The 27,732-nt window shown below is 48.9% G+C and overlaps 1 protein-coding gene across 2 annotated transcripts in view; it reads left to right on the forward strand.

Moving 5' to 3' along the window:
• Positions 1-27,732, forward strand: part of plxna1b (plexin A1b) — an 80,065-nt gene that overhangs the window by 25,504 nt on the left and 26,829 nt on the right. For both annotated transcript variants that reach the window (XM_088307939.1, XM_088307940.1), the window contains exons 4-9: positions 4,776-4,876; positions 5,628-5,751; positions 6,719-6,872; positions 7,482-7,581; positions 11,869-11,983; positions 21,516-21,716. In XM_088307939.1, the coding sequence (XP_088164065.1) occupies positions 4,776-4,876; positions 5,628-5,751; positions 6,719-6,872; positions 7,482-7,581; positions 11,869-11,983; positions 21,516-21,716 (795 nt within the window). The remainder of the gene's footprint in view (positions 1-4,775; positions 4,877-5,627; positions 5,752-6,718; positions 6,873-7,481; positions 7,582-11,868; positions 11,984-21,515; positions 21,717-27,732) is intronic.

The following is a 27,732-nucleotide window of genomic DNA, read 5'->3' on the forward strand; positions in this document are numbered from 1 at the left end:
AACGGACGCTGCGATCGGGAAAGAACGTAAGACGGATCGAAGGTTAATGCGTTCGCTTCCTCTCCATCTCGCCGCCTCGTCTGTCGCTATCAAAATGGAGGCGGCTTGTTGGCGACGAGGTTGGAAGGAAACGCTTCCGATCGGTCGGCTTGGAATGAAGCCGCGCAAAAGAGGACGGCAGCTTCGAAGGCGCGGAATGGGTCAGGTGGCCCGTTTGAGCCGAGCGTCTCCTTGCAACTTGGACAATTCTTGAATTTCAACGCCATGTCTTCAGTCCAAAATTGAAATATTGAAAGACTCCACCTCAAGATGCCTTCCAAAGTCCACGCTCGGCTTTCACGCGACATTTTTACAAAGAAGAAAGAGAGAAGCAAAAATTGGCGACCGAGGCGCAATTGAGGGATTTAATAACACTTGTCCGGTCGAGCCCCTTTCCCTGAAAAAAAGGGGCTGCTCCTTTGTCCATTTTTTTTGTTGTTGTTGTTGTGCCTCCTCAGTAGCTACGGGAAACCGACAAAACGTTGCGGCGTCGCCACAAACTTGTCGGCATTCGTTTAATCGGAGACGCCGTGGAGCGCAACATCACGGAGAAAAGGAAAGCTGCCTTTGCTTTGGGCGAGAGGCGGAGAAACCCGCGACTGGTCGCCAGACAAAAAAAAAATGTGATTCTTCACCAAAAGTGAAGTGAGTTCAGAAAATGGAAAATTGATCTTTTTGTGTCACAAGTAAAGAAATCACACAAAATACAAATTATAAAGCAGAAAAAAAATGTTTTTGATTTGGTATATTTGACAAAATATTTTTCCCAAAGTTCGATTCACCAAAATTGTGACGTCTTGAAGCAAACGCGCTCGTCTTTGGAATGTGGGAGGCCACCGGAGTCGCCTCGGAGACGGGATATGACCCGACGACCTCGGAACCGGCACGCGTGCGCGCTCACCACTCGGCCGCCGTGCCGCCCTACGCTAACGTTGCACTTTTCAGTTCGCAGTCGTAGTCATGACGACAGTTTGGAGCTTTTACCCAAAGCGAAACGAAGAAGCAAAGTGCGATGGAGACGCGCGCAGCCTTTGAGATTTATTTCCGTCGTCTTCTCTTCTTCCTCTCGTCTGGTCTGCCGGCGCGGCGGGTCGCTCGGCGGTGCTAATGGAAATGCCGGCCGTGTGGCTCCTCGCTCGTCACAAAGTCCATTTAGGAAAGCGACAGAGTCATTTAGCAGACGGCCGGCCTCTCGCGTCCTCACTTAATTAGAAGACCTCCGGGCCCGCTCACATCTCGCGCTCGCTCTCTTTTCGCACTTTTGTTTTCCATCTTTGTCTTTTGCCTTCTCCACCTTCGTCTTCCACGTGCCAACTGGCGACACAAAGGCGGGCGGCGTCTCGTGACCCATCGACAATTTCACGTGCGCCAATCAAGATTGTGCAATGACGACTGATGACGTGCAATGTTTACGTTGGTCGCATATTTCACAATTTTTCCCAAACATTTTTTTTCAAACTCACCCAATTACATTTCAGCTGTTGCAAATTTGCCAAGTTTTATATATATTTTTTTTTAATTTTTGACATGTCATTTCTGGAATTCTGTCGGTGGCACTTTGAAAATCCACATTTTTGTTCATCGTGAATGATTCACTTTTTTTTTTTTCCTCGAATGTCGCGCATTGTTTTTCTTTTGACCTCCTCCTCCAACTTCATCTTTCCGCACCTTCTGCCTTCTACTGATGTTGCGCACCAAGCCAGACTTTGATCTTTTTAAGTCCCTGACAACCCGCTCAATGAAGACTTGCTAACCCAACCTTTGATAGCCCAAACGTGTTTTCTAGTCTTCGGAAAGACGAGCTCCCCGACATGTTGGGACGGCAGCGCTACTTTCATCTGTTTGACGGCCCGTTGACGTCAATTGTGATGCGTTTTCTCGTACGCGGTCCAAAATGTGCAACAAAAATCGTGTAATTTTCCTCAAAGTACGCCACAAATCTTCGCCACCAATTAATACTGACTTGTACTAAGCAGAATATTTCCAAGCTCAACACGGACGGACGAGGCGTGCTCGGCTCCGAACACGAAGCTGCGGTCGATCCGGCGTCGCTTTGCCGCGCGACGTTAAACAGGAAGTGGCTCACGCAACAACTTCCGGTTTGCTTTTCAAAATAACATGAATTGAATTTTACAAAATAAAAATGGTCTCAAACTTTAGAATGTGAAAATAAACACTATCTGGTCGGAATATTGACATACATGCGCGACATGCGATAAAAGAAACACAAAGAAAAAATTGACCTTTAACGTCTTTCGCCGTCAATGAGTAAACAAGTAACAAAACTACATGTTGTACGATAGAAAAGGCGGCTCGAATAAAGGTGTAAAGAAAATGACGCAATCCCATCCTCTTTTTTCTGACCTTATGCTGTCTGTTTTTTAATGTGTGTATAAAATTTTTTTTTAAAAAAACGCCTGAACGAGGCGAGCCTTCCTTTTATGTGTTTGGATTTAATAAGCAATGAAAAGCCGCATAAAAAGCTTTCCACGTCCTTTGGGCGTCGGCGGTGACCGTCACGGAGCCTGTTTGCCGGACTTTTAAAGGCAGGTGAAAAACAGATTGAAGAGGAAAGGGGCAAAGTTTACAGTTAAAAGCAAACGTCAACGGAGAAGCCCGAGAAAGGCGGAGAAAGGCGGACTTGAGTTACAGTGCGGAGGTCGTTGTAAATAAGAGGCGATGGCAAGAGAGAGCAGCATCCCGTCTTGGTTTATGAGCTCATTTAAAGGAGTAATGCGCTACGCGGCTTGAAATTGCCTTTCATTAAAAGAGCCATCGAGAGAAACGGAAAACGGCAAACGGAGAACGCACGTCCGTCCGTGTGTGCGTGTGCGTGTGCGTGTGTGTGTGTGTGTGTGTGTGTGATGGCAGCTCCGATTTGATCGTCAACAGGCTGTGATGCTGATGAGCGGTAGTGGCGTCCAAGTTCGAACGACTACAACAAGAAGCTCACGTGCACATGAATTGTGCACGTGACGACGTATCGCTCATCACGCGGCGCAATGACAAAATGACGCAAGCTCACCAACGCAGCTCGCTCGCTCGGGTCAGCGCGATTTGCGGCCCCCTTGTCGTTAATCGCCATCATCACGACGTGCGCGATGAATCCGTTTAGCTTTTCACCTTTTTGTTCCTTCACAAACAATTATGAGAGAAGCCGAGCCCACGATCAGCTTATTCGACGTTGTTGTTCTCGGCTCTCCTTTCAAATGGAAATCTGGCCTGGCGCTCATTTTGAAGCGCCGTCGACTCGGCACAAAGTCGTCGTCACGGATTCGTCCTCACGATCGTGTTTTCATTACGCCTTCATTCATCCAAGCGGACGCTCCCCCCTCTTGCTCTCCATCTTTGCCCCCCCCCCGGGCGCCAAATCGTTCCTTCCGAAACCCCGCATGCGACTTTTGAGCGCATAAATGACTTGCATTATGTCACATCTGTCCAACATCTTTCTTGTCTTGTTGGAGCTCACGTGGAACTCTTGGCCTCAAGTTGAATATTTTATTGCGCTGTCCCTGTTTTCTCTCCTCCAGCGTTAACTCAGTATTCCTCCTTTTCATTCTGCACTTGACTTTCTTTTTTTTTCTACTTTACGACAGGAAGGAAGCCGAGCCCCCATTTGTCCCCACGTTGCCCTGAAATTCGGTTCGACCGCACGGGGGATGTTTGTTACGCGTTGTTCCTTCCTAATCAACAAGTTGGCTCGGCTGCCGCTTGCACTAGTAACTTGATACGAGCGCAGGCACAAACATGCGCACGCAGCATGACGCAAGGGAAAAGTGAATCGTGGCTTTGATGCTCCGCACGTGCTGTCAGCCAGAGGTGCTCAACGGGCACAAGCAGATGTTTCTCTTGAAACTTTTTTTTGTCATTGAAAAAAGTAGCAAATGTCCACACAAGAAACGTCACTTCAATCGCACGCATTTCAATTCCTCCTGCGCGACACCGCATCGCTTTGCCTCTGCGTGCGTGTGAGCAGAAAAGTTGACGCAAAGCAAATTCTAAAACAAGAAAAGAAAAAACGCTAACGAATCGTGCTGATTAGTCTTCATCTTCCAAAATGTCCGCTCTCTTTCAGGAGAGGATTTGGGAACTCGCACCGCTCAAAACTTTTGATCCATATTCCAAGGCACTTTTTTTCTTTTTTTTTTTTTTTGATGCACGAACATACGAAAACCATTTTGGAGTCCATGTTGAGGGGCCGGATTGTCATAAATGTTGACGTGCGCGCAAACACGCCCGCTTTGTTGCGCAACCGCAACATTTGCAGCGTTGCAGCCGACGAATATCTGGAAACAGTCGCGCTTGTGAATTATTTCTTATCACCTTTAAGTGGCGTGAAGGTCCGTCTCAAGCACTTTCAATTTTTTTTTCTCTCCTCACCTCGCGTGTGCGTTGAATGAGTGACGCGCGCAAACGTGCACTTGCAACGTGTGCGCTTCCCTCCCGACGTTTTTTTAGGTCACCTGTCCGTCCTTTCTTGGTTCCCACGACGACCCGTCACACCTCCCTGCGTGCATCGCGCGGCCTCACCTGCGCGCGCTTGACGGGAAGCTGTCGCACGTCCGCTCGACAGGAGTCGCTCGCCAGCGCGGCCATTTTTCTCGGTGGACCCCTTCCGCGCCACCTCAAGAGCGAAACGCATTCTTCTGCCGACAAAGTGTCATTGAGGATCCATCTTGACGAGCAAACTGATTTCTCAAATAACGTCCCCGCTGTCCCTGTCGCCTTCTCCGCAGGTGGCGAGAGTTCCGGTGGAGAGCTGCGAGCAGTACCGCACGTGCGGCGAGTGTTTGGGCTCCCGAGATCCTCACTGCGGATGGTGCGTCCTCCACAATGTGTAAGTACAATGGCGGCCGTCTGAGAACCACGCGAGCGCAAGCGTCCGTTAACGCCGGACGAGCTCTTTCCTTCAGGCGCGCGCCGACTCTCCGTCGCGAAGACGACGAGGCGCCCACGCGATGGACTGGAGCCAGCGCTCGCCTGCCGTTTGGCCGCCTCGAACGTGGCTTGCTCATTTGCGAGCCGATTGTGTTGCCAAATGCGGCGAAGGCCCTGCGGATAAAACGGGGAAATGTTCGTCGGCAAAATATTTCCAAGCTTCGGCCACACGGGCACGTTCACTTTGCATCTTCCGGTTTCCTGCGTCCGTTTTGTCGTCAAGCGTTGCCGAAATGCCACATGGGCTCTTTTCCCTCACCTGCGCGATGTATTCGGAATAGCGAAGAGTAAAACGGCTTTGGCACCGTCGGCGGCGGAGGCGGAGGAAATTGCTGACCCTTTTTGATACTTTCCAACAATTTCCTCTTTACTGCTCCGTGAAACTTTAACGCTTGCCGGGTTTAAATTGGGCGTGACGCTAAACGGAGCGAATGAGGAGCCGCACGCAGCGTGCGCAAAGGTCAAGGCGGGCGCGGCGATGACGTTTGGCTCGGCCGTCGCGGCTGCGGCAGGCGAGGGGCCGATTTGTCTTTGATTCTTGCTCTCGTTTTCTGCGTGAAAATGATTTTCGCGTCACGTCAACTGCTCACAAGACTCATCTTGGCTCCTCTCTGCTTTGTTCTTTCCTTTTTTGCGCCTTTCCTCGCCAGCTGCTCACGAAAGGACCGCTGCGAACGCGCCGGAGAACCTCAGAGGTTTGCGTCGGACCGGCGGCAGTGCGTGGAGCTCAACGTTCGGCCCCAAAATATTTCCGTCACCGTGTCTGAAGTGCAGGTAAGCGTTCTCGTGGCTTGACGACGGCTTCTGAATTTGAAGACGTTGCAGGCGATACCAACGTCGGGAAGGGTCGTTTTAAGAAATCGTCTGTTCGAAAATCAAAGACTTTGACTTTTTTGCGATTTTTCAAAATGAATCTGCAAAAGTAAAGAACGTCAACTTTTTAGACTTGGCTAATGCGGAGTTAAGTTGAGTTTAGTTGATTTCTTTCTTTTTTCCACAATCAATGGCGCTCAAAATTGGAGGACTGAATTTATTTTGACATTTTTTTTCGTCAACCACATTTTTCTTCTCTCAACTTATATCATGCGTATGCGTTTAAAAATGTGGAGGCCAAAATTGGAAGCCGAATCTTTGGCAGCGGCTTTGATTGAAGCGGAGCAAAGTTTAATATTCATTTTCGTTTTGAAACGCTAAACTCGAGCGGCTTTCGTGAAAGCTGCGACGGCGTCGGCCGCGCCGTGGAAGCCGCCGATCAATTCAACGTCGCAGACAAAATGGGAAAAGAAGTGTTTTGTCGTCTTTGCGCCGACGCCATCTTCCTTTTCGGATTGACGATCACTTTTGAACTTTTTTACTGACGGAGCCCTCAAAGGTCGCGATTGTCCACACTCGGTGGATCGCGTGCGCTTTGACTGTTCCGTTCGGTCCACTGATGTGTGATTCTGAAACACGATTCGGAATGGGTCAGTCGCTGACTTCCACTTTGCATCTTCTCCACAGAAAATGCAAAGCAAACTGAAGCTTGCCCTAATTGCAATAGCTGCCATTGTGACACACACACACACACACACACACACGTTGCCCGACTTCACTTACACGCCCCCCCCCCAGCGCCCATTAACCCCCATGTCATATCTTCTAACAATCCATGTCGGCGCTGTCCTTCCATTGATCCGGCGCCGATTGCCTCGCTCTCTCTCTCTCTCTCTCTCTCTCTCTCGCTCGCCCGCTCGCTCCAAAGTTGGTCCTTCAGGCTCGTAATGTGCCCGATCTGTCGGCGGGGGTCAACTGCTCCTTCGAGGACTACGTGGAGACGGAAGGACTGATCCAAGGCGGACACATTTACTGCCTGTCCCCGTCTGCCCGCGACGTCATCCCCATCACGCGGAACAAAGGTAGGACACGCCCTCAGCGGGGCGATGACGTCTTCATTTTACGGTGGCTTGGTGACTTCCGTTTTGGTTGCGTCTGCTCCTCCCCCGTCTCCGCCTTTGAATTTCTTTGATGCTTTTCATTCCTCGCCGGAAAATATTTTGAGCATTATTCGATGATTTGCTCGCCGTGACTCCATCCAGACGACCTCGTCGTTGCCGATAATGCTCGCCCGTTCCATTTCAAAGTTAGCGTTTTTCCCAGCGAAAACGGCATTCCCATTCTCATGCATTATGCAGCGCCGTCCGTCTGACTTATTTCTTTTTCTTTGGCTAACTTCTTTTCAAAGCCGGGAATCGGCGATGATTGCTGCATTTAGACGGATCGGCTTCCTCTTCTTTTAGCAGACATCATGCGCCCGTTTCTTGTTAGCTTCTATTTTTGCCGCAGGTTTTCTTGTTTAAGTGCAGCCTCGCTTGGCTTCTCAACTGCTGCCGCAGCCGTTCATTGTTTTTGGGATTCCCCAAAAAATTCCGTGACGCTCCACTTAGGATGTTCCTTCTCAGTCCACTTGAGCGACGATCGTTGTCTCCCGATCAAATGTTTTGTTTTCTTGTGCTGCGTCCCTTCAGGTGACAAGCGAGTGGTGAAGCTTTTTCTGAAATCCAAGGAAACGGGCAAGAAGTTTGCCAGTGTGGATTTCGTCTTCTACAACTGCAGCGTCCACCATTCGTAAGTCGCAACAATTTTCTCATTTGCGTGTTGGCTCCCGATCAACGCGCGTCTCCCTTTTACGTCCGTTTGGGCTATCGCGTTGCCTTTGGAGCGAAACGTCGAACACGATGTACGTACGCAACCATTGCCATCCAAGACGCTCATTCGAGTCCTCTTATCGCACTCCATGACACGCGCTCGTAAATCTTCGATCCTTAATGAATCGCTGGACGAGTCGAGCCTCTACGAGTATTTTGCGCGTCGCAGAGCGGCGATTTTGTCCCCTGCCGTCGGACGGCTGCAGTCTTTTTGCGCCGTCGCAGTTGTCAAAGTCGGCATCCAATAATCCTTCAGCTCGGACTCAAATCACCCCCGATTACCCCCACTTGAGTCGCGGGCTCTCCCTGCGTCCACCCACGGCTGATCCAGTGGCGGCTCAAACGTCTGCTGGGGTATTAGCCTCAGGGCGGCAGATGGCACGGAAGTCCCCCGGGATACCGCAGGGCTCCGTTCCGGCTTCCCTCCGGATGTGAGATGAGCCTCCTTCCGGGATTGTCCACAATTCACGTGCGCAGCCACACTCGGTCCGGCTCTGGATTTCTCGGACACCTTATCTGTCACTCTGACCTTTGACCTACGGATTGCGATCCGCAGCGGAAGGCATCCCTCCTCGTACGAGAAGCGAGGCAAGCGCGTCGCCCATTTGAGGCCATTACCCCGACGAGCTGATCGAATCAACTCGTTTGGCCTTTGAGGGATGGAATGGAGACCATAATCAAGTTATGGAAAAGGCGCGTTGCGTCTTTGCATTTGCTGACTTTGATGGGGAACGGCGCTGCGGACAAGAACAAGTCGAATTCTTTTTTAAGGCGTTGAGCTGTCCCGTCTTCTGGCGTCGTCATTTCAGGTCCAGGCTTCGACATGCCACGTTTGCATGTGGCCGCACTCGGCCAGTTTTGGAAACGTCGTAGAGTGAAAACAGTCGAGCATGTTCGCAAGCGCCGGCGATATTTGCCCGTTTTGTGAATGTTGCTTAACAGAAGCCCGGAATTCTATTTCTGAATAATTTCCACTTCCGCACTGTCGCACAAAATATACACGCCCCTCCTGCTTATTTGCACAAGAGATTCTCCTTCAGCCTTTTGAAAAATGAATGCCATCCATTTGCATATTGCTATTAATCTAATTAGAATTGCCACTGTTTCATTTGAAGACTTTCTGAAAATCGCCCGCGGCCACCATTGCGCCGTAATTAAATATTTCCGTAAGCTTTTCCTCATTCCTCAGCCTTGTGTTTATTAAGATGGGGAAGATACGAGGCCAGCGAATTGAGGCGAAGCCTTCGTGATGTGCGCGACTTGGACTGTTTAGTTCATGAAAATACGCAAAACCTCCGTCTGACAGATTCTTCCATTTGCGCTTCCTCAAAGTCATGCTCGCTATGAATTATTTGAAGACTGAGAAAATTGACTCTGGAGGAAATGATAAAGCAGCCAAGCGTAATTTCAAATAATTTTATTTTTAGAATATCGAAAAGACGTCAACGTTGGATTGAGCGGAACAATTTTGTCTGCAGGAGGCCTGAAGGAGAACAATAGGTCACGTTGTTCCTCCTTCAAACATCAAACTTGGCTCATAATTCCAAATTGAGAATGTCAAGCATCTCTTGATTTGTGCGCTCGCGAGATTAAAAACAAATCCAGGAACAGAAAAGTCCATCCACGTGGAAATTCTTCACCTCGGCTCGAAACGCTCGCCAATAAAGAAATCATTTTGGAGCGAGCCGTGCTTTCGAATATACGTCATCGTGTAAGGCGATTTTATTTAACACTCCAGATGGACTTCAGGTTGAAGCGTGATCGGGAATTTCAGTTTAATTTTATTTATTGCAGGTCTGCGCTCTGGAGGCAGATTAGCATGTGAATAGGCAGCGGCATTATGAGCAAGGAGCCCGTCTGCTGCTTCACAAATCCTCTGAGTAATAATAGCTGATGGCCATTGAAGGGGTAAAAAAAAAAAAAAAAGGCAACACTTGGGGGGAGGGGCCAAAGAATGAGCCCACCGCTGATACGCTGAAAAATATCAAAGATTGTGCAAGGCGCTTTGCGGGGCTGAGGCGGGCGTGCACTAAAAGCCAGCCTTTTTAGATGGGGGGGTGGGGGAGGGGGGGGACGGCGGCTCAGGTCACTCGAAGGGAGCAAAAAGCCAACGGGGGGGGGGCTTGTCAAACACAGCTTACTGGCCGAGGGTCACGCGTCTCGTATTTCAAAGGACGCCATCATAAAAGTTGGCGTCGGCAACCTGCTGACATTTTGCTCGTTATTTGTTTGGACTTGAAGAAAAGATGAAAGGCAAATATCATGTGGACATTGTGACAGACTCGCGTCTTGATGCTCGCTGTGTTGCGTTGACGAGCTGCTGAATGTCAACGAGGTTTGCTCCAAGGCTTGGCCTCAACAAGAAACAAATCCGACGTTCTTTTTCGTCATTTCGTTGATTGACTGAATAAAACGGAACATTCCTCAATTGATTATTTCCAAAAAAAAGTGACGCCGTCGTTCGCGCCGCTAATTTTCGGAGCCATCGAATCATTTTCGCTAGCTCGGTTTGCCTCTTGCACGAGCGAAGCGCAAAACGAAAATCTTCAAAGTTCATTTGCACGTTTTAAAACGAGAGACCAAAAAAACAGCAGCTTTTATTGAAATCTTTGCTGTCCATTAATTTTGCTTTCGTCATTGAAAAGTGTTGCCGAACATTTGATCGTCTGCAAACGCTGCTTTAAGAACGAGAAAATGCCGTTTTTGATGACGAGCAATTTGGAGGGAAGAAAAAGCTTGACGCACAAAACACTCAACCCAAAAATAGCGTAAGTGCGCCGTGGCCCGAAAAGCGAGGCGGCGACCGTAACGTGACTTATTTGTGCCGTCGCACACCTCGCGGTCGGTCGCTTTGACGTCCGTTTGTCTTGACCAAATTCCGATTGAGTGGACGGGCTTCATGCTAAGCTAAACTAGCGCGGCCGTGAGTCACTTTGATCCATTCCGATTTGCTCCGGTGTGAAATTAAGAGGCCCGTTATTTGCTTGGCCGCTCATCCCTCATTGTGAATGGGCCGCTTCTCGCCGCACAAAACCAAATTGCTCCATTAAAGCGGCCGTGGGATTGAATTAAGCCGCCGCTTGTGATCTCGCTCAAAGGAGGCGCCCGCTCTGGAAAGGAGCGCACCTCGCAAACGAGCCGCTCGAATCCACTCAAACGAATCCACGTCGCTGGCTCGGGTTTGATGGATTTGTCCGCCCGCTCGACATGCGAATCAGCGAAAATGTTGGCCGGCGTCTCAAATGCATGAGTGCAACGTTGGCAAAATACTGAGGCGCGTGCACGTCTTTGCCGGCCGCGATCTCGGTTCGGTTCCGGCCTCGACCCTTCCGGCCTTCTTCATACAAATTGCCGGCGTGTTGGTGAACTTGAAACGTTCGTGCCCCTCCCATGCGAGCACGCTTCCAGCTGCTAACCGACTTCCAAGCCGGCATTGCCTCCCGTTTACTCGCCCCCCCCCCGCGGGCGACGCCCCCCCTCCGCGTTTTCCTGGCGTCTCCGCGTCTATCAGGGAAATCCAGCTGCTTTTGATCTCGGCTGCATTTGCCCCTCTTCTGTTCTTTCAGCCCGTCTATCTTCACCTCGCTCACCTCTGCCGGAGCAGGTGAATTCAAAATGGTGGCGGCTTCATAGCCCTGCCGATGAAAGACAAAGAAGACGAGGGAGCTTTTGAAAAACGGCGTCTGTGGCAAAGGAAAAGATTTGGCAGCGTGAAATGACGGAAGCGCAAAAAGAACCAATGCGCAAGCGAGCGGACTTGTCGGGAGGAGCGTCGGCGAGAAATCCGAAGCGGCAAGATGAGGTTGGGGACGAGGACGTTTTCGGACCGGGTCAAAGAACGTGCCAAATAAAAACATTTCATTTCTCTCCCGATCTGCATTAAACTTTGCAAACAATTTCAGTTGAAACTCTCGGATGGCAAAAAGTGTCGGCAAAAAAAATGTGAATCGGCAACTTCTCATGACCTTATAAAACTTGAGCGGTTTTTCGGCGAGCATTTTGAATCTTATGATGCAAACGCAACAAAACGTCGTCCTCTCTGGAGCCAAGGAGCCAATGGCGTCTCGTGTCCGTTCGGCCAAATTGTTACTCAACGCGGCCGTGGAACGCCAACGATGTCCAAATGTGCCAAGGAGCGCTTCCAACGATGTCGTGTTGAGTTTTTGCCAAAACGACCGGCGTCACCACCCGTTTGCGTGTTTTGCAGCTGCCTCTCGTGCGTCAACGGCTCCTTCCCGTGCTACTGGTGCAAGTACCGCCACATGTGCACCCAGAACGCCAACGACTGCTCCTTCCAAGAGGGACGAGTCAACACGTCCGAGGTAAGTCCAGCTCTTAATTGGAGCGTTCCAAACGCGTTCCTTTTCTGAACGTTTCGTGTCGCTTTGATGATCTCATGGGAGCACTCCAGCGATCTTTTCCCACATGCTAATTTAATCACTCCAACGATAACCACAAATTGTTTTTTTTAGTGCACGCCCCCTCTCTGTTTTTTTTTTCCCTGCTACGTGTATTGCAACACAACAGCTTGCGTGCTGTGCACTCATAAATCTGTTGCAGCTCGTAAAGCCAGAAGCGGGCCCGGGATGAATAAATGTCCGTGGTTTTCCATAAGCAAATGTTGCATTAGCATCAAAGCTAATATCAATGGTGCGGAATAGCCGCTCGGGCAGGCGACATGGTCAACGTAACGAGCGTTAACAACCGCTCACGTGATCGCACGCAGATTAGTCATGTGCGCAAAGTGTCGCACGCATTTTTTTTCACCTCATGAATGAAATTCAAGGCAGAGCCAGAACAAATTCAAATGCATATCTTTGCAATTTTCAATCAACTGGCGAATGCAAATGCATCCTCGTCCTGTCTGATTGCTACCACGCGCGCACGCGATCGCCGTCTGTTTGTACGCCGACTTTCTTTATCTGAGCGCCGATGATGAAAGATGTCGGCCGGCCTTTATTAATTGGTCAACCTTCATCCAATCACCTCCCCCTTCATCTCCTCTCTGAACCGAGCCCTCGGAGAATCGCAAACACTCGCAAGCGGAAGCGAAGCCTCAGACTTTATTCGCACCAACGCGCAGGCCCCGCCTTCGTGCCTCGTGGAGCCGACGTTAGCCGATGAGTGCGTCCAGTTGGACGAGAGGAGAGCATCGGCTCGCGCGTTCTGAGCGGACAACGGATGAGAAACGGGAAAGGTGTGCGGCGATGGGTGGAAGGCGTACTCGCAAACGTGAATACAAAGCCAGTGAAACTTGCGACTCTGAGTCGCAGCACTTTGGTCCAACTTTCAAAAACGCTTTCTTGAAGGCAAATAATCTCAATGAAGCAATCAGAGGCAAAGTGTTGCCATCATAAAAGCAAAAGTCGTTCTTGATGAGTTCAACTATTAAAAGTGGCCGATGTGCATTTCAAGCTGCTAGAAAGATTTGAATGTTGGCTGACTTGTACACGCCAGCCGAACCCCCCAACCGACCCCTCCCCACCCCCCCACCCCCCTTTCGGTCGCTGAGCAAAGCCATGCACTTCGAACGTGCACGCGACTTGCACACAAGACGGACTTGCGGCGCATACAAGCCGACCTTACGCGAGGCTGCTCCGTTGGCTTATTCATGTTGGAACGCGGCCATGAATTCCAACGGGGACGGCTGCACCGCCGGGCTTGGAAAATCACCAGCGCAACCGTCATTGTCATCGCGTTGTCGAGTAAGTTCATCATCCTTTCTTCTCGTTTTCACTTATTCAACATTTTCACGAATTCAACATCGAGCCGGCAACATTTCGTGTTTGCAACTTTGCACAACAATCCACACGAAGTCATGGCAAGCTTCCAACATGAATAAGCCAAGCTTGCATCGTCTTGGCAAACAGCGTCTTACTGTATATACAGAACGTGCAATCGCATGACGCAAGGAGGGGGGGGGGGCATGAGTGAAGTCAGGCTACATTCAAGTCTTGCTGCGGCTTCAACATTTCCAAAGACGTGAAAGCCTGTTTATAAAAATCAACCAACTGTTTTGATTTAGTTGGATGATGTTGAAAAGTGATTTGGACATCGCTATAGCAACATTGCTGTGATGTAACCTTTGCACGTGCAATATGCTAATGTTGCGCATGGTGTCATGCATGACCTTTGCTTTTTGTCTTTTGACACCAATACAATAAAAAAAAAAAAAAAATCATCTTACACAATCTTAGATGTGTTCAACCTCAAATGTTGCGCTGTGTGCGTGCGTGTGCGTGCGTGTGTGTGTAAGTTAGTTGTGTTTGGGCAATGTCAGGGTGGCCAGTGGGAGAGAGAGCTGAGAATGACTTTGACAAAGTAAAAAAGACAAATGGGCAAAAAAGGAGAAGGCGAGATTGAGGTAGAGTGAAAGAGGCCGTTGGAAAAGGACATGACGAACGTCGGCATGTGGGACGGGGAGACCTCTCCTATCGTCTCATCAGCCCACCGAACCGGTGGTCACATTCGCCGCAAGAAAATCCCTCATCTGCACTGTCTCTCTCACACACGACGACGACGCGTTGTGTCTCTCACTGCTGAAGTGTAAACTCTGTGACAGTGACACGCACACGCACACGCACACGCACACGCAGCCATCCATCATCCTTTTCTGAGCTGCCATATCCATTAGTTGCACTCTCTGTGGCCCAACTGGTACACTTCTTCCTGGAGGCGAGACTTCGCCCTCCCTTCTCATGGGCCCATCTTTTTTTTTTTTTCTTTTCTGTCTCCACCCATCGCATCCCACTCGCCCCTCCTCCCTTCCTCCCTCACCTCTCCTTTACCTTCCGTTCTCTTGACTGAGCATGAGATTTTGTGGGGGTGGACAATGAATGCTTGTCATTCCACCAGCAGCTTGTGTGTGTGTGTGTGTGTGTATGGGGGGGGGGGTGTATATTCTAAGCATTCCCTCACGTTTAACGTAAACGTGACATTATCCTGTTTTCCCCCTTCAATCCCAAAACAAACGCTGGTCTTTAACACATACTTTTCATTTGCAAGCATATTCAGCAGCTCGACTGGCAAAAAAAATACAAAACGGCTCACGGACGTTCCCCTCCTTGCCGAACAGCATAATTCGCTTTTTCGCCGCTCCGATGAAATGTAATCATCGCATCTCACTATTTGCCGAGCACGATAAATAGACTTGGAATATTTTCGTTTGTCGACTGTCAACGCTCTTAATTTGTTTCCTGTTCCGGTATTTTCACCGTTTGTGTTTCCATGGCAACATCCATTCCAACGTTCTCCTCTTTCTGTCTTTTCTTGCACGTCTCATATTTTATCCATGAACTTTGTGTTCGAGCCAATTGCGATCTTTTGATAAGGCGCAGGGAGAAGCGACTGAAAAAGAGAAGAGTAATTAAACAAGCCTCTGTGGCGTTTGTTTGTTTTTTTTCTGAAGAGGATGCGTGAGGATGAAATGAATATAATCAGTTGCATTTTCAAATCAAATATGCATGACTCAGCAATGCCCCTGACGACATTTGGAATTAAGGAGCAACCTGCTGGAAAATTACAGCAGAGAAGCGTTGCTTCTCGATGGGGGGGGGGGGGGGGGGGGGGGCTTTATTTCGTCCCTTCAAGTTGCTCTCTTTCTATCATTTCCACGATTCTCTGTTCTTGCTTCCCCAACCCCGGAATGAAAACGTGCGGCCTTGACGAGCGCCAGGCGCCGCGCTCGTTAGCACGTTGGACTCGGTTCTGGTCAGACACGCCTCCGTGTGTGTGTTTGGCTGCAAAACACGATCCGCTCTTGCGCGAGCAAACAAGGCAAAGCTTAATTGTATCCTGCCAGGCGACGTTATTTGTTCGCTGCGCACAACTCGGGTCAGCTCGGTGGCCTCAATGAAAACATTTTTGCTCGTCCCAGTAAGCAGTGAACACTTTTAAAGGCCATTTTTTAAATTTTCTTACGATAAGACCGATTGGTCATTCATGTTGCGGCAAGTATAAAAGATCAAAAGAATGGAAATGGGAAGTTGAAAAAGTGCATAAAGAATTCCGGGATCATAAACGCGTTTTGTCGTCGATAACGATCATTTCTCGTAAAAATGGCTCCGCTTTTCTCGACTGTGGGATCATTCGTTTTCGTTTAACGTGCCGGAGTCAATCGAGTCGTCCTGGATGTCACGTTGCATTTACAATTGTTGCGACTCAAAGTTGTCTTTTATTTTATTGCCATTTTTCAAAAACTTTATTTCTCTGATTCCATTCTTTACTTTTTTGTTTTCATGCGGCCGTCCGGTTTTGGAAATCTCCGCCATGCGAACGTGGCCGCTTTTGCAAAAAGTCGGACTTGACGTCAACACGCTCGACGACGCCTAACGTGTCACACGCACACGCGCGCACACGGGGCAAAAATCAGCTTTGAAATGATCGCTGTCGACGCTCGCTCGCAATCGCAAAGTGCTCCGATCTGTTGCCAATTACGCCGATGTCATGTTAATGTGTGACTCACGACTCCATGACGCGAGCGCGGGCGCAGGCGCGGGCGCAGGCTCCGCGTAGTCTGCGTGCGCTCGCAACAAAACATGAACACATTTTCTCCGTCTCTGTCTTTCCATCTTTCACACCCTCAAATAAGCGCATCCACTTTTAGCTCACAGACTGCCCACACATTCTTGCTCAAGCAGAGAAATACTTTTCAACTCTCTCTCTCTCACACACTGAAGCTGAGCTGACAGGGTTATTTGCGACAGAGGTGTGAAGGCCCCAGACCGTGACATTCTGGCGCTCTTAGTTTATTCTGGCTGCTACTCGCCTACTCAACAGGACAGGCGTGCACGTGCGCACGCACACGCGCACGCGCATTGTAAGCCAAGGCCACTTGAGTGGGCTTGACTGTGTTTGTGCGCACACGTGTGACTGGTTCTTATCCGGCCACAGCAAGCAGCCGCTCATGACTGCGAGGTCCACACGGGCTCGGCCGCCCGTTCGCTCGCCCGCTCGGTCGGCTTGCAGAATGTCGGGTGAACGATTCCTGACGATATGCTCCGACCTTTTGTCTTTGGCTCAGAACCACTGCGTTCTTGGTGTGCCGTTTGTAAGCCGATCATGTTTTCGGCGCTGCCACTCAAACATCTTGTGAGCGGCATTGCACTGATTTTGCACTTCAATTTCACTTTTTTTCTTCTTTTAAGTTTCCTTCACTTTTTTTATCAGTTCACACAGCTTCCCGCTGCAAAGCTTTTTTTTTTTTTAATTAATTTAAAAACCATTTTTTTTAGCTTTCTGCTGCAGATTGTCGGGTGTCCTCGTTGGGGAACGTTTCGTCGTTTATTCCCAGCGAAAAGCGAGTCACTCTCTTGTGCGCGGCTTTGTGAATTATTGACAAGATAATTGCCGCATTTCAAGAAATATAAACAGAGAAGTGAATAAATCAACCAACAACCGAGGAGGAGGTGAGTGTAAAATCTATCAAACGAGAAAGCGGGCCAGAGACGCACAAAGTGCTCCTAATTGAAAGCAGATGGATGCAAAGACATCAAAAATGAAACCACGTCAAGGAAGTGGAACGAGCTGCAGATCGCCGTCCGGGTGACGCGATGTATTTTTCAAATGCCGCAAGTGCTTGCAGAGAGCGAGTGGGCGAGCAAAAGAGAGAGAGAGCATGAATGAGGAGTGAGAAGACGACATGAAGAAGTCAGCGATTCTTGTCTTTTCTTTGCCCGAGGAATCTTCATTCTGTGGCCGGCGATGAAGTCGACCGTTTTTTTTTTTGTCTCGAAGGCCCGTTTGGTGTCACACACGTGCGATGTCGTCGTCCTCACGGGTTGCACGCGTTCCTGACGCGTCTCACGCACGCTGGTGTCTCCGCTTCCGTCTCGACGCCGTTATTGTCAGCCTCGCAATCGCACCTTTGCGTTTGCCGTTGCAGCTCTTGCACGGCAGATGATTTAAAAAGCGGACATTTTATTGAGAAGCTGACAGCGAGCAACCCGAAAATCGGAGCGACGGGGGATGCTGTGTTCTGCTTGTTGCGAAGACGGCGGCGGCACCTTTGAGGCCGACTGCTTTCTTTTTGTCATGACGACCATCCTGAGCGGTTGTGTACGTTGTCAAGTTTGGATTTGCTGACTTGTCACGTGACCATGACGTCGAGCATAACGAAGCGACGGGCGCCGATGTCACGTCGCCGTTGTGAATTGCAAATATCGAGGCCGGCGCTTCCGTTTCTTTGTCCTCCCGAACACGCGAACGTCGACGCAAACGCGCCGCAAACGTCGGCAGGCCGCCGTGTCAAATTGGCGCCGGTTGTGAAAACGAGCGGACATTACATAAGCGCGCGTATCCGGCCAAACAAATTTCGTGAGATCACGACTCGGGACACGCGCGCGCATTTTAATGCCAGTGTGTCTCTGTGTCAGTCTCACGTCGCCGCGGTTGAATTATTCAGACGCTATCTCTGCAGCCTGCCTAATGTGAGCGCCGATGAATTTTGCATTTTCCTCCAGCCAAGCCGGAGAGCGAGAGGACGCCGTAACTGCTCAGTCATTGAGCGCGGGGGGGCGATGTTGGCGCAAGACGGGAGAAGAATAGCGCCGCAGGAAACGTGAAAAGGAGGCGAGGAGACGCGACGGCCCGCAGAGATGGCGACCAAATCGACTCTCGGCTCCGTCGTGAACGCGTCGTTCACGCTTCCAATTTGACTTTTTGACCCGCCCGCGTTTCCGAAAGTCGGCAAGGAAGCCGTCGGCAGTCGCTCGAGCGGCGACGACGACGTCGGGGAAGTCATTCGGCCGTCGCGTTAATGTAGCGACTGCATATGGAGAAATTTTGCATCGAATGAAAAAAACGGAAAGATGTCTTTCGTCGAGCCGCATGTCGCGCGGGGCAAAATTGAGCGTTCGGTCGTGATTTGCGAGTTGAAATTCTTTGATTGAAATCCACCAAACGCAAAACGGCAAGACCAGCTCGTCGAATGATTTGGACTTGAAAATGAAATATGAAGCTGAGAAGGAATCATCGCTTGGAGACGTCACACCGCGGCTCTTAAATCAAAGTTTGTCTTTGAAAAGCAGGCGACATGATTCCAGCTGACATATCTGGGTTAGCATGATAATGGCGTCGCGTGCCAGGCCACGCCCACGCTGCGGAAATCCACCAGGAGGAAACAAAGAATCGCTCTGAGCGGACGTGCACGTTTCTGCACGTATGTTGGAGAGGATCAAGTGTGGAGCCTCGTCAAGACGAAGAAAATGAAATCAACATGCATGACGTTGAAGCGCGCACGTGCGCGTCTGCCGAGGAGGAGGAGGAGGACACGTCAAGCTCGCGCTCCTGCCGTGTGAAAAACATTCCCGACACACATTGGCCCGCATCTCGGTTGCTGAGCTCTGCCGTGCGTCTGCTGGGAAGCGACGGCGAGCCGAGCCGAGGACGTGGGCGTGGCCGAGGACGTGGGCGTGGGCGTGGGCGTGGGCGGACCATCGCAGCCCCTTTCAAGGTTCAAAGTCCCCTTTGTTGCTCTGCGCGCTCGTTTGTTGGACTTGTTGCAGCCTTAAGTTGTTCTTTTCACCGTTGAAGTGTGGAGCCGCTCGCTCACATGACATCTTTCTGCTTTCCGCCTGCTCATGAGACGACCGTGGCGCCACAACTCATTTGGGGATCAGAAATCGCGTTGCAAGTCATGCGTCCCAAACTTTCGATGGGACCCGTCAAAGATTTTATAAAGACAACTTCAAAAAAAAACATTCAAATGGTTTGGAAATTCACAACTTCAAGCCAAAATCGTATATGAATTTTTTTCAGTCAAAGTCGTCACGTGATGACAATAAAAAGAACAACAATTCTAGCTAAGATTTGAAATGAATCCTTTTGCGTGACTGCAATTTTATTTTTTTAATTGATAACTCATAAAATTGGATTGTGTCATGTTTTGTTGCTATTTCTGAGGTCCTCAAAGATGTTTGCACAAGTCATTCAAATGCTGGCATGTGGACTCTCCTCTGGGATTCGTTAGCGCGTGCTCGGTCGTGTCGCCACTTTTGTTGCACGTTAATGATATCGTGTTAATAATGCATTATGGATTGGACGCAGCCACGGCTGAGATGTTTCGGCGCAAGGGTGCAGGTGGCTCTTCCCCCCCCCCCCCCCCCCCTTCCCCAAACCTCCGTCCCGCAGATTTTGACATCTGAAAAGGGCTCGTCTCCTCCACACACTTTTGTCATGTCAAACGCACACGTGTACCAGCGTGCCCCTCGGTCAAATCCTCTGTGACCACTCGTGCCATGCCCCCCCCCCCCCCCGTTCTTCTCCCTGAGCTCCCCATATCGCTTTACTTCATTATTTAGTGTGTTATTTTTTTCTCCTCCCTGATCTCTAGCCCCCACATCACAAAGGCAGCTAATTAATTATGGATGGACTTTGGGAGGGAAGAGGGGGTTTGAGGAAGATTAAAAAAAAAAAACGAGCAGACAACCAGCCTCATTACATATGCGCGGTGTTTTTGCTGCTTTATTCATTTATATCTTGTCAGGCTGTGCCAAAGCCTTCGCAACTCGTTTGGCTTCAAATCTTTCTTTATTGTTTGCTTTTCATTCGGAAAGCTGCACTCTTCACCCTTCCTCCTTCCTGTGTGTTTTTTTTTTTTACTGATTATTACGATATTTTGAATATCTCACCACTTGCATACCAGCAAGTAGCAACATACGCACACACATTTTTGCGTACGTGCGCACACTCACGTGTCGGCCAACTGTCTCGTCCTCTGCACTTGGCGCATGTCAAAAGATGTTTAGCTCACCGGCATGTGGCGATTATTTGTGAAAATAATTATTTGTGTTTTGTTGAGGTTTCATTTTTTAAATTGATTTCATTATTTCAAATATTTGCAGAATGACTTGACCCAGAGCGGACGATTTGGAGCCTTTCTGGGTCAGCTGTCTGGAGTGGTTTGTTTTTTTTGTTTTGTTTTGTTTTTGTGCTCTATCCGCTCCATGTTTTCGGGTTGTCTTCATCTTTTATTGCAGCACCGCTTTAACTTTTGTTCCACGCAAACTTGAATAAAGTTCTTTTCTCATCTTCATTAGAAATGCTGAAAAAAAATCGGCCGATGCTTTTGTGCTGCTCTTATTTCAAGGATTATTTTGGTTCCTGCAGCACTTCATTCAATTGACTCTTATATTATCTCATCTATTATTGCATAGCATCATTGTATGTGTCAAATGTTGCCCAGTTGCAACCTGGTCATCCTGGAAGCGGGATTCCCCCATCTGTGGTCCCTTCTCAAGGTTTCTCACTTTTCCCCTAATGAGGTTTTGTGAGTTTTTCCTTGCCCTCCTGGGGGTTAAGATCGGGGATGTCGATTGTGGTTATGTAAAGCCCTTTGAGACTGTCTGTGATTAAGGGCTATACAAAGAAAATTGACTTGACTTGTTTTTCTTGCACATAATGCAGACGTCAGACGTGTCCACCGAATTCAAAATCAGGCGTTGCTCATTTCAAACAGTTGAACAATTATTTTAGCAAGACCAAAAACTTGAGCCGTTCCAAAATCTTTGACTTTTTTTTTTTCAACGGCAAAATTGATGACGAGAAAAAGCGGCCGATTTGGCCGAAGCCGAAGGCTCTCACGCTTCCGCGACCTCCGTGACTAAACGCCGGCCAGAAAATGTTGAGCTATGAAGATATTGCAACACTCGTTCACATCTTTCTGCGAAGCGTAATTATCAGTGGACGGTTACATAATCAACATGCAATTTGAACTTTTGAAAGACGCGATGAGTTGTCACAGGACACACACGCGCACGTTGGTGTGATCCTGTTGAGCTGTTCGGAACGTCTGAGAAGCAGAAAGGCTCCAAATCGTCCGCTCATTTGAGTCGTGTGAATGTTTTCTGTGTGCAGGACTGCCCGCAGATTCTGCCGTCCACGCAAATCTACATCCCGGTGGGCGTGACCAAGCCCATCACCTTGGCTGCCAAAAACCTTCCTCAGCCGCAATCGGGCCAGCGCAACTACGAGTGCGTCTTCCGCATCCAGGGCGAGACGCACAGCGTGCCGGCGCTGCGCTTCAACAGCTCGTCCATCCAGTGCCAAAAGACGGCGGTGAGTGACAAAAAAAAAAAAAAAGGGGGAGATCGCCGAGACAATTTCTCGTCCGCTTTCTCTTTGCTTTTGGGCTCCGATTGCGCCGTTTACATTTGATGGCTGACTTGGCCGACTCCGACGTTGCGATGCTTTCAGTTTGGAAGACTCTGAAAGTCAGGCACGAGCAAAACCGCGTGGCGCTGTGATGACCACGTGCAATTCTTTTTCTTGTGTCGCGTCGTGACAAACGCGAAACGCCATCGCGTCTCCGCCTACTTTTGCTTTGAGGCTCCAAATTGCAATTGTGGACGAAATTGTTAGATTTTTTTGCATCATGGCCGCCCACCTCTCATCGGCACTTTTTGTTTTGGCTTGGACATAATTGTCCACGTCGGTGCGCGTCAGACGCTCGTCTCCTATTTTTGTCTTCACAATTGGCAAGTTGCTGCTCGGGTTGTTTGACAGAAAAACACAAAATGTTTGTTTGTTTTTTTTCAATTGTTCAAGTGAAAGAAACACAAAAATTTGTATTTGCGTTCAAATCCAGGTGACGTGCGCTCGTGCGTGTCAAACGAGCACGACAGATAAGCGGTCGCTCGCGTTGCTCCACTGAGGCTGAAAATGCGACAAAGGCGTGCGCCCGAGACGCTGGTTTGGAGCGGATGGATCTTGTTTCCACGTCGACTTGCTTCTTGTTCAGTCTTCTGCCTCCAGAGTCCATCTTGCTTTCCATTTCCTCTTGTGTCAAATGTTCTCCTTCCTTCCTGCCTGACTCGCTTTGTGCCTCTTTCGAATGTCTCGCGCACAAGATGAGAAATGCGTTTGTGGCGGAACGCACAAAAGAACCTCGTCAGATTTTCATGGCAAACGTTGACGGCCGAGCTAATTAGTGGGCGACAAGCGGCGTCTTTTTTTTCTATGTCCAGTAATTCGCGTTGGCTTGTCAGCGCTTGCTAGCAATTAGCTGCCGCAGCTTGACTTTATTGATGAAGACGAGTTGGGAAAAGCCGATCGTATTTGTTTCACGTTTCCAAAATGAATTGACGCAAAGAAGTGTGGCTGCATTCAGCTTTTATTTATTTTTTTTACTTATTTGCGAGAAGTTTGCAAATTTGTGACGAGGAGTTGTGCATTCGTCGGCGTCTCCTTCACATCACAAACGAGTTGAGACTGAATTAGTGTTGCCCGTTTTGGCCTCATTGCTTCATATTCCGACAATATATTTTATTTCAACCATCCAAATTCTTTTGGATCAATGAATTGAAAAACGATGTCCCCTTTCCAAATGTTTGAACATTTCACGCATGGTTGAAGGCGGAAAGTAAAACGTAGATCTTAATGAATCCGGAAAACAGGAAGTGGTTCATTTTGTTTTCTCAATTTATTTTCCATTCATCTCTGACCGACCATCTCGGCTAAAGGAAATGTTTGCAATGATTTTATTGCCTTAATATTTCTCAGAGAAACAAACTAGGATTTCAGTCAATCGCTTCATTCATCTGACTCCACGTTTTAATGCTCTGGCCACAAATTAGTTTTTTCCTGCCATATTTTGGGGGCTTAATTGTCCAATTTGTGCTCCAAGTTTTGTTTTGTTTTTTTTTCAAAGCTCGGTGAAGGAATTTGACTTGCCACAGTCCGACGCAAAGTCAAGGTGATGTGAGTTATTCATTTGCCTTGTGTGTGTGTGTGTGTGTGTGTGTGCACCACACCCTTCGCTACGCCCAAGGCTATGAATCCCAGGATGTCTTTGAACGCGTGTCTGGTTCCACTACGCCGCTGTTACAAGACTGGGTCGTTGCTACCGATCAATAGAGACAAGGATGCTAATCCACAGTTTAGCTTCGTGTTTGAGAAACACACTTACGTGCCAGGCATAGCGGCGAGGAGGAAGGAGAGGATTTTTCAAGTGCACTCCTATTAGGTGTGAAAGAGCAGCCGCCGACAAAGTCTGAAGTGAAACATGAAATCGGTGATGCAGAAATGTGTAAATGGAGAGGAGAGAAAGAAGTCGGAGTGGACGCCACCAGATGGAGATGGGCTCAGACAAGAACGAGAACGACCGGTGAAATTGGAGTGTGAACGACTCGAGAAATGAGAGGAGGAGTGATATTGAAAGCGGAAGACGATGAAAATTGTCTCCAAAGTATCTCCCGAGGCCAAAACTCAATCTCATCTCTTTCAAACGCGATCCAAAAGGATACGGCCAAGATGTTCCAGTCTGACCGCCGTCGGATCATGTTTAAAGTCGACTCTCCTCTTCTTGACCTCGTTCTCGCTGACTGTAATATAACTTAATACGCCCCAACGCTGCCGATAATCGGACAAATGTATGCGATGCGCTCGATATACGATCGCGTAACACAAGCTGTGTTCTGATCCGCTCGGGTATCAGTGATCCATAACTGCTGACATGGGCAAATGTCAATATGCCTGCGAGGTTTTCTTCTTTACTGTTTGTGCAGTCGTCTGCTTCTGATGCCCAAAAGGAGGAGGGGGGGGGGGCAGCAGATTAGACTGACCATAAGAATGGCAAAAAAAAAAAAAAAAAGTTGGCTCCTGCACAATATTGCAACGGTTAAAGCAAAAAAAATCATTGGAACCTGCGCATGATAAAAAGGATTTTTTTTTCTGTAGCGCATCAGTTCCAGAAAAAACTGATTATGGTGCAAACGTCCTCGTCACCAGCCGGCATGGGAACGGTTCGCTGCAGTCAGCAGCAACTAAAAAAAAAAAAAAAGCAAAATGTCATCAAAATCCTCTCCGCCCAGTGTTGTGTTGTGGTTTTTTTTTTTTTTTGGGGGGTGGGGGGGGGGGGGACTCAACCCAGGTCGGTTTTCCGCTGTGTGGACCAATCAGAGGGCGAGGCCCACAGCTCAGAGCCAATCAGAAGGCAGCGGGTTGGGTTTTTGTGCTCCCGAGTGGCAGGCGGCTTGAAGGCGCAAAATGCACACAGCTGAAAAGAGCTGAGTATTGCGTCAAGGTCAAAGGTCAAGGGAGAGAGTTGACTGAGTTCCAGACTTTTTACTCAGTCTCTTCCCACCTGCCGCTTTCTCTCCATTTTTTTTTTTTCGCTCTCTTTTCCCTCTTTATTCTTCATTGTGTTTTCTCCCTGGAGGCCTGCAAAGAGCGGACAGATAACATCTGTGTGGGCCTTCCACCATTACCTCCCATCGGGACACTCCATCACCCTCTTCGTCTGACTCCTTCACCAGTAAGGGAAGAAGGAGAAAACACATGCGGGAACGCAAAGAAAATCTCGTTGAGGACAGCGCGTGTGCGTGTGCGTGTGCGCGGAGAGCAGCTGTGAGCTAACGGAGAGATGGGAACTATCAGGGGTCCCGATGGCATCCAATTAAGGGAGATAAAATGATGATGAATTGCAGGTGGGCAGTGGAGACGAGCACGATATTCTGTGCACGATCTCGTGCTTGTACACAAAAAGAGAGGAGCGGCACAAAAGCTAAAGTTGGACCACCAAAGGTGAACATTTGCCATAAAGGAGGCGGCCGCTCACGAATTCTGGAAGAAGATACTGTTGGCATTGGAATTGTATTCAAGGAGAAAATAATCCAAATTAAACGCACACACACATCACGTAAGCATTGTTTTTTTTTTACCAAAAATGCTTTTTCAATTTCAGTTTTTGTTAACGTAAATAACCGTGGCCTGATGAGAAACACGGGAGCGGCCACGGCATGTTCAAATTGTTTCTGTTCACAACTTGAACGTCTCTCTTGGCTTTTCCCGACAGGTGAGCCACATCGTCCTCATTTTTTTTCCCGATAAATAACGATGACTTGCCGTTGAGCTCGAAGCATTTGTCGGCTCATGCGTTGTCTCATCGTCAATTTGTAGCCATCGGTGACCTTTTCCTGACTTTGGCGCCGCTGTCCCATCCGTCCATGTCCGCTTTGATGGCCAATTAACCCAGCCGGAAGTTCACACCATGATCTTTTCCCGTTCTGCTGTCGGAAGGATTTGCATTCTCTTCCCGACGTGACGAGCAACTTTATTGGAGCGTTACTTTGTAAAATGTTACTTTATTCACTTTGCTTCGGTGCGGTGGGCCGAAATCGAGCGACGGGAGACTCACTCGGAACTCCCGTTTCCGTGCCCGTATGGAATTGATTTCTTTTTGGTTCTTGGCTTCAGCCGATGCTCGTCAGGCCACGCAATGTTTGAGGATGAATGATCGACGCTTTTGTTGGTTGCCGTGCACCTCGTCCCAACTTTGTTTATTTCAGGATTAAGCCGCAATCGGGTCCATGCAAACGACCCGATCAACAATGAGTGGACGTCCGTGCCTTGTGCTAACCTCACGGGCATAATATGAACATTTGCAACTCATTGTGAAAAAACAACAACAGAGCGTCCACTTGATGACGACCAATGAAAATGAGGGGGGGAAAAAATGATGTTGCAGGACGGATCTTTCTGCAAATAATTCAACAAGTGTGGAAATCCTACACAAGCTTAATGCAGGCACGACATTTTCCCCTAAGCCAGCATTTCCGCCATGCTCTCCTTTTATGCCATGAATTGTGTGTGTGTGTGTGTGTGTGTGTGTGTGTGTGTGTGTGTGTGTGTGTGTGTGGGTGTGTGTGTGTGTGTGTGCGCAAGAGATAAGCTGGGTAACTGGGTCCGGCCATGCTGCAATCCTGTTAGCATTAGCGATTAGCACGGGCTAACAGGCCTCCATTATGAGCTGGCGCTGATTTAACAGAGGCTGATCCCTCATATACGTCCGGCACACACACACACACACACACACACACACGCACACACACACGCTGAGCTATTGGACGGATTAGCCGTTGATCCTTGATTGCGAGGCCACGTCAGTCTTGCACATGTGTATGCAACAGGACGTTGCCGCAGACACACACACACACACGCTCTGCTTCTCTGTGACAAGACAAGAACTCAGTGGCGCTTTTTTTTTCTCCCCCTCGTCACCTTGAGAAAAGCGAGCGATGGTAACCGACTCAATCTCGGCTCCGAGTTTGCCTTGGGCCGTTTTGGTATTTTTAGCCGGCCAACTCGCGCGCACCTTCAACATGACTAATTATCAGGCTGCGACCCCCACAGAAGGTGCCCGATGGAGCCAATGTTACTTCTTGGCCGTCTCTACTCGCCATCCATCTACGCTTTCCCGTGCAGACGCATTTTCTGGCGGCAGTTTGCATTTCCGCTGTCTTTGCCTCCATAAGATTGTTTTCATTTCAGTCCATCTCTTTATTTTTCTTTCCTCTTTGCACATGTAAATGCTGACCTTTCTTGAAATAACTGGCGTCATGTTTAGCGTTCCGTATTGGAATTGCTTTCGCCGTGAGTAAAACATGCGCTCGGCGCATTTCCTGAATGTGTGCGCGTGTTGAAGAAAAAGCGCCGTCGTGGTCTTGACGTGGAATAAGCCTTTGGCGCAAAGAGAGAAGATGTGCGCCACATCGTCAGCTCGCCTCTGCGATGCCGGCGCCGCTCATTAAGCGCAGATGTGCTCGCAGGCCCACAAATTGATGTCGTTGGGGCGGGGGCGAGCCCGAGCACGTTCCAGCTTCTGCCCTCTCAACGACGACGACGACGCGCGTTAAAGCATAAACACAGATTGTTGGATTTCCTTTACGTACTCTCGGCACCTTCGTGCTGTCTATGTGCACTTTTTGCGGAGTGTTGATTTTTTTTTTAGATGCGTAACACAAATCTCCGAACGTCGTCAAAGCAAGCCTTTATGTTTTCTGTGCAAATGCAAAAAAAATGATCACAACAGTTTGAAGCAGGCATGACTCAGATGGGCACAATTTGGAGCTCATCAGCTCGAAACATTGCGATGGTTTCCTTTCCCAGGCATGCTGGGTGGTCTCTTGGGGGGGGCAGCAGGAGGAGGACACATGGAGAATTTAGAGGACAGAAATTTCAGCTGCCGTCCAAATATATCGCGTGTGTGTGTGTGTGTGCGCTTTTGTGTTTTTTCTTCCTTCATAATTGTTATTTCCTGTCCAGACGCGATGCTTTGCGGCAAAATCTTCTTTTT

This window comes from Idiotropiscis lumnitzeri, chromosome 11 (genome assembly GCF_059441095.1).
Source record: "Idiotropiscis lumnitzeri isolate Australia: NSW breed Sydney's pygmy pipehorse chromosome 11, RoL_Ilum_1.0, whole genome shotgun sequence".
NCBI classification, from domain to species: domain Eukaryota; kingdom Metazoa; phylum Chordata; class Actinopteri; order Syngnathiformes; family Syngnathidae; genus Idiotropiscis; species Idiotropiscis lumnitzeri.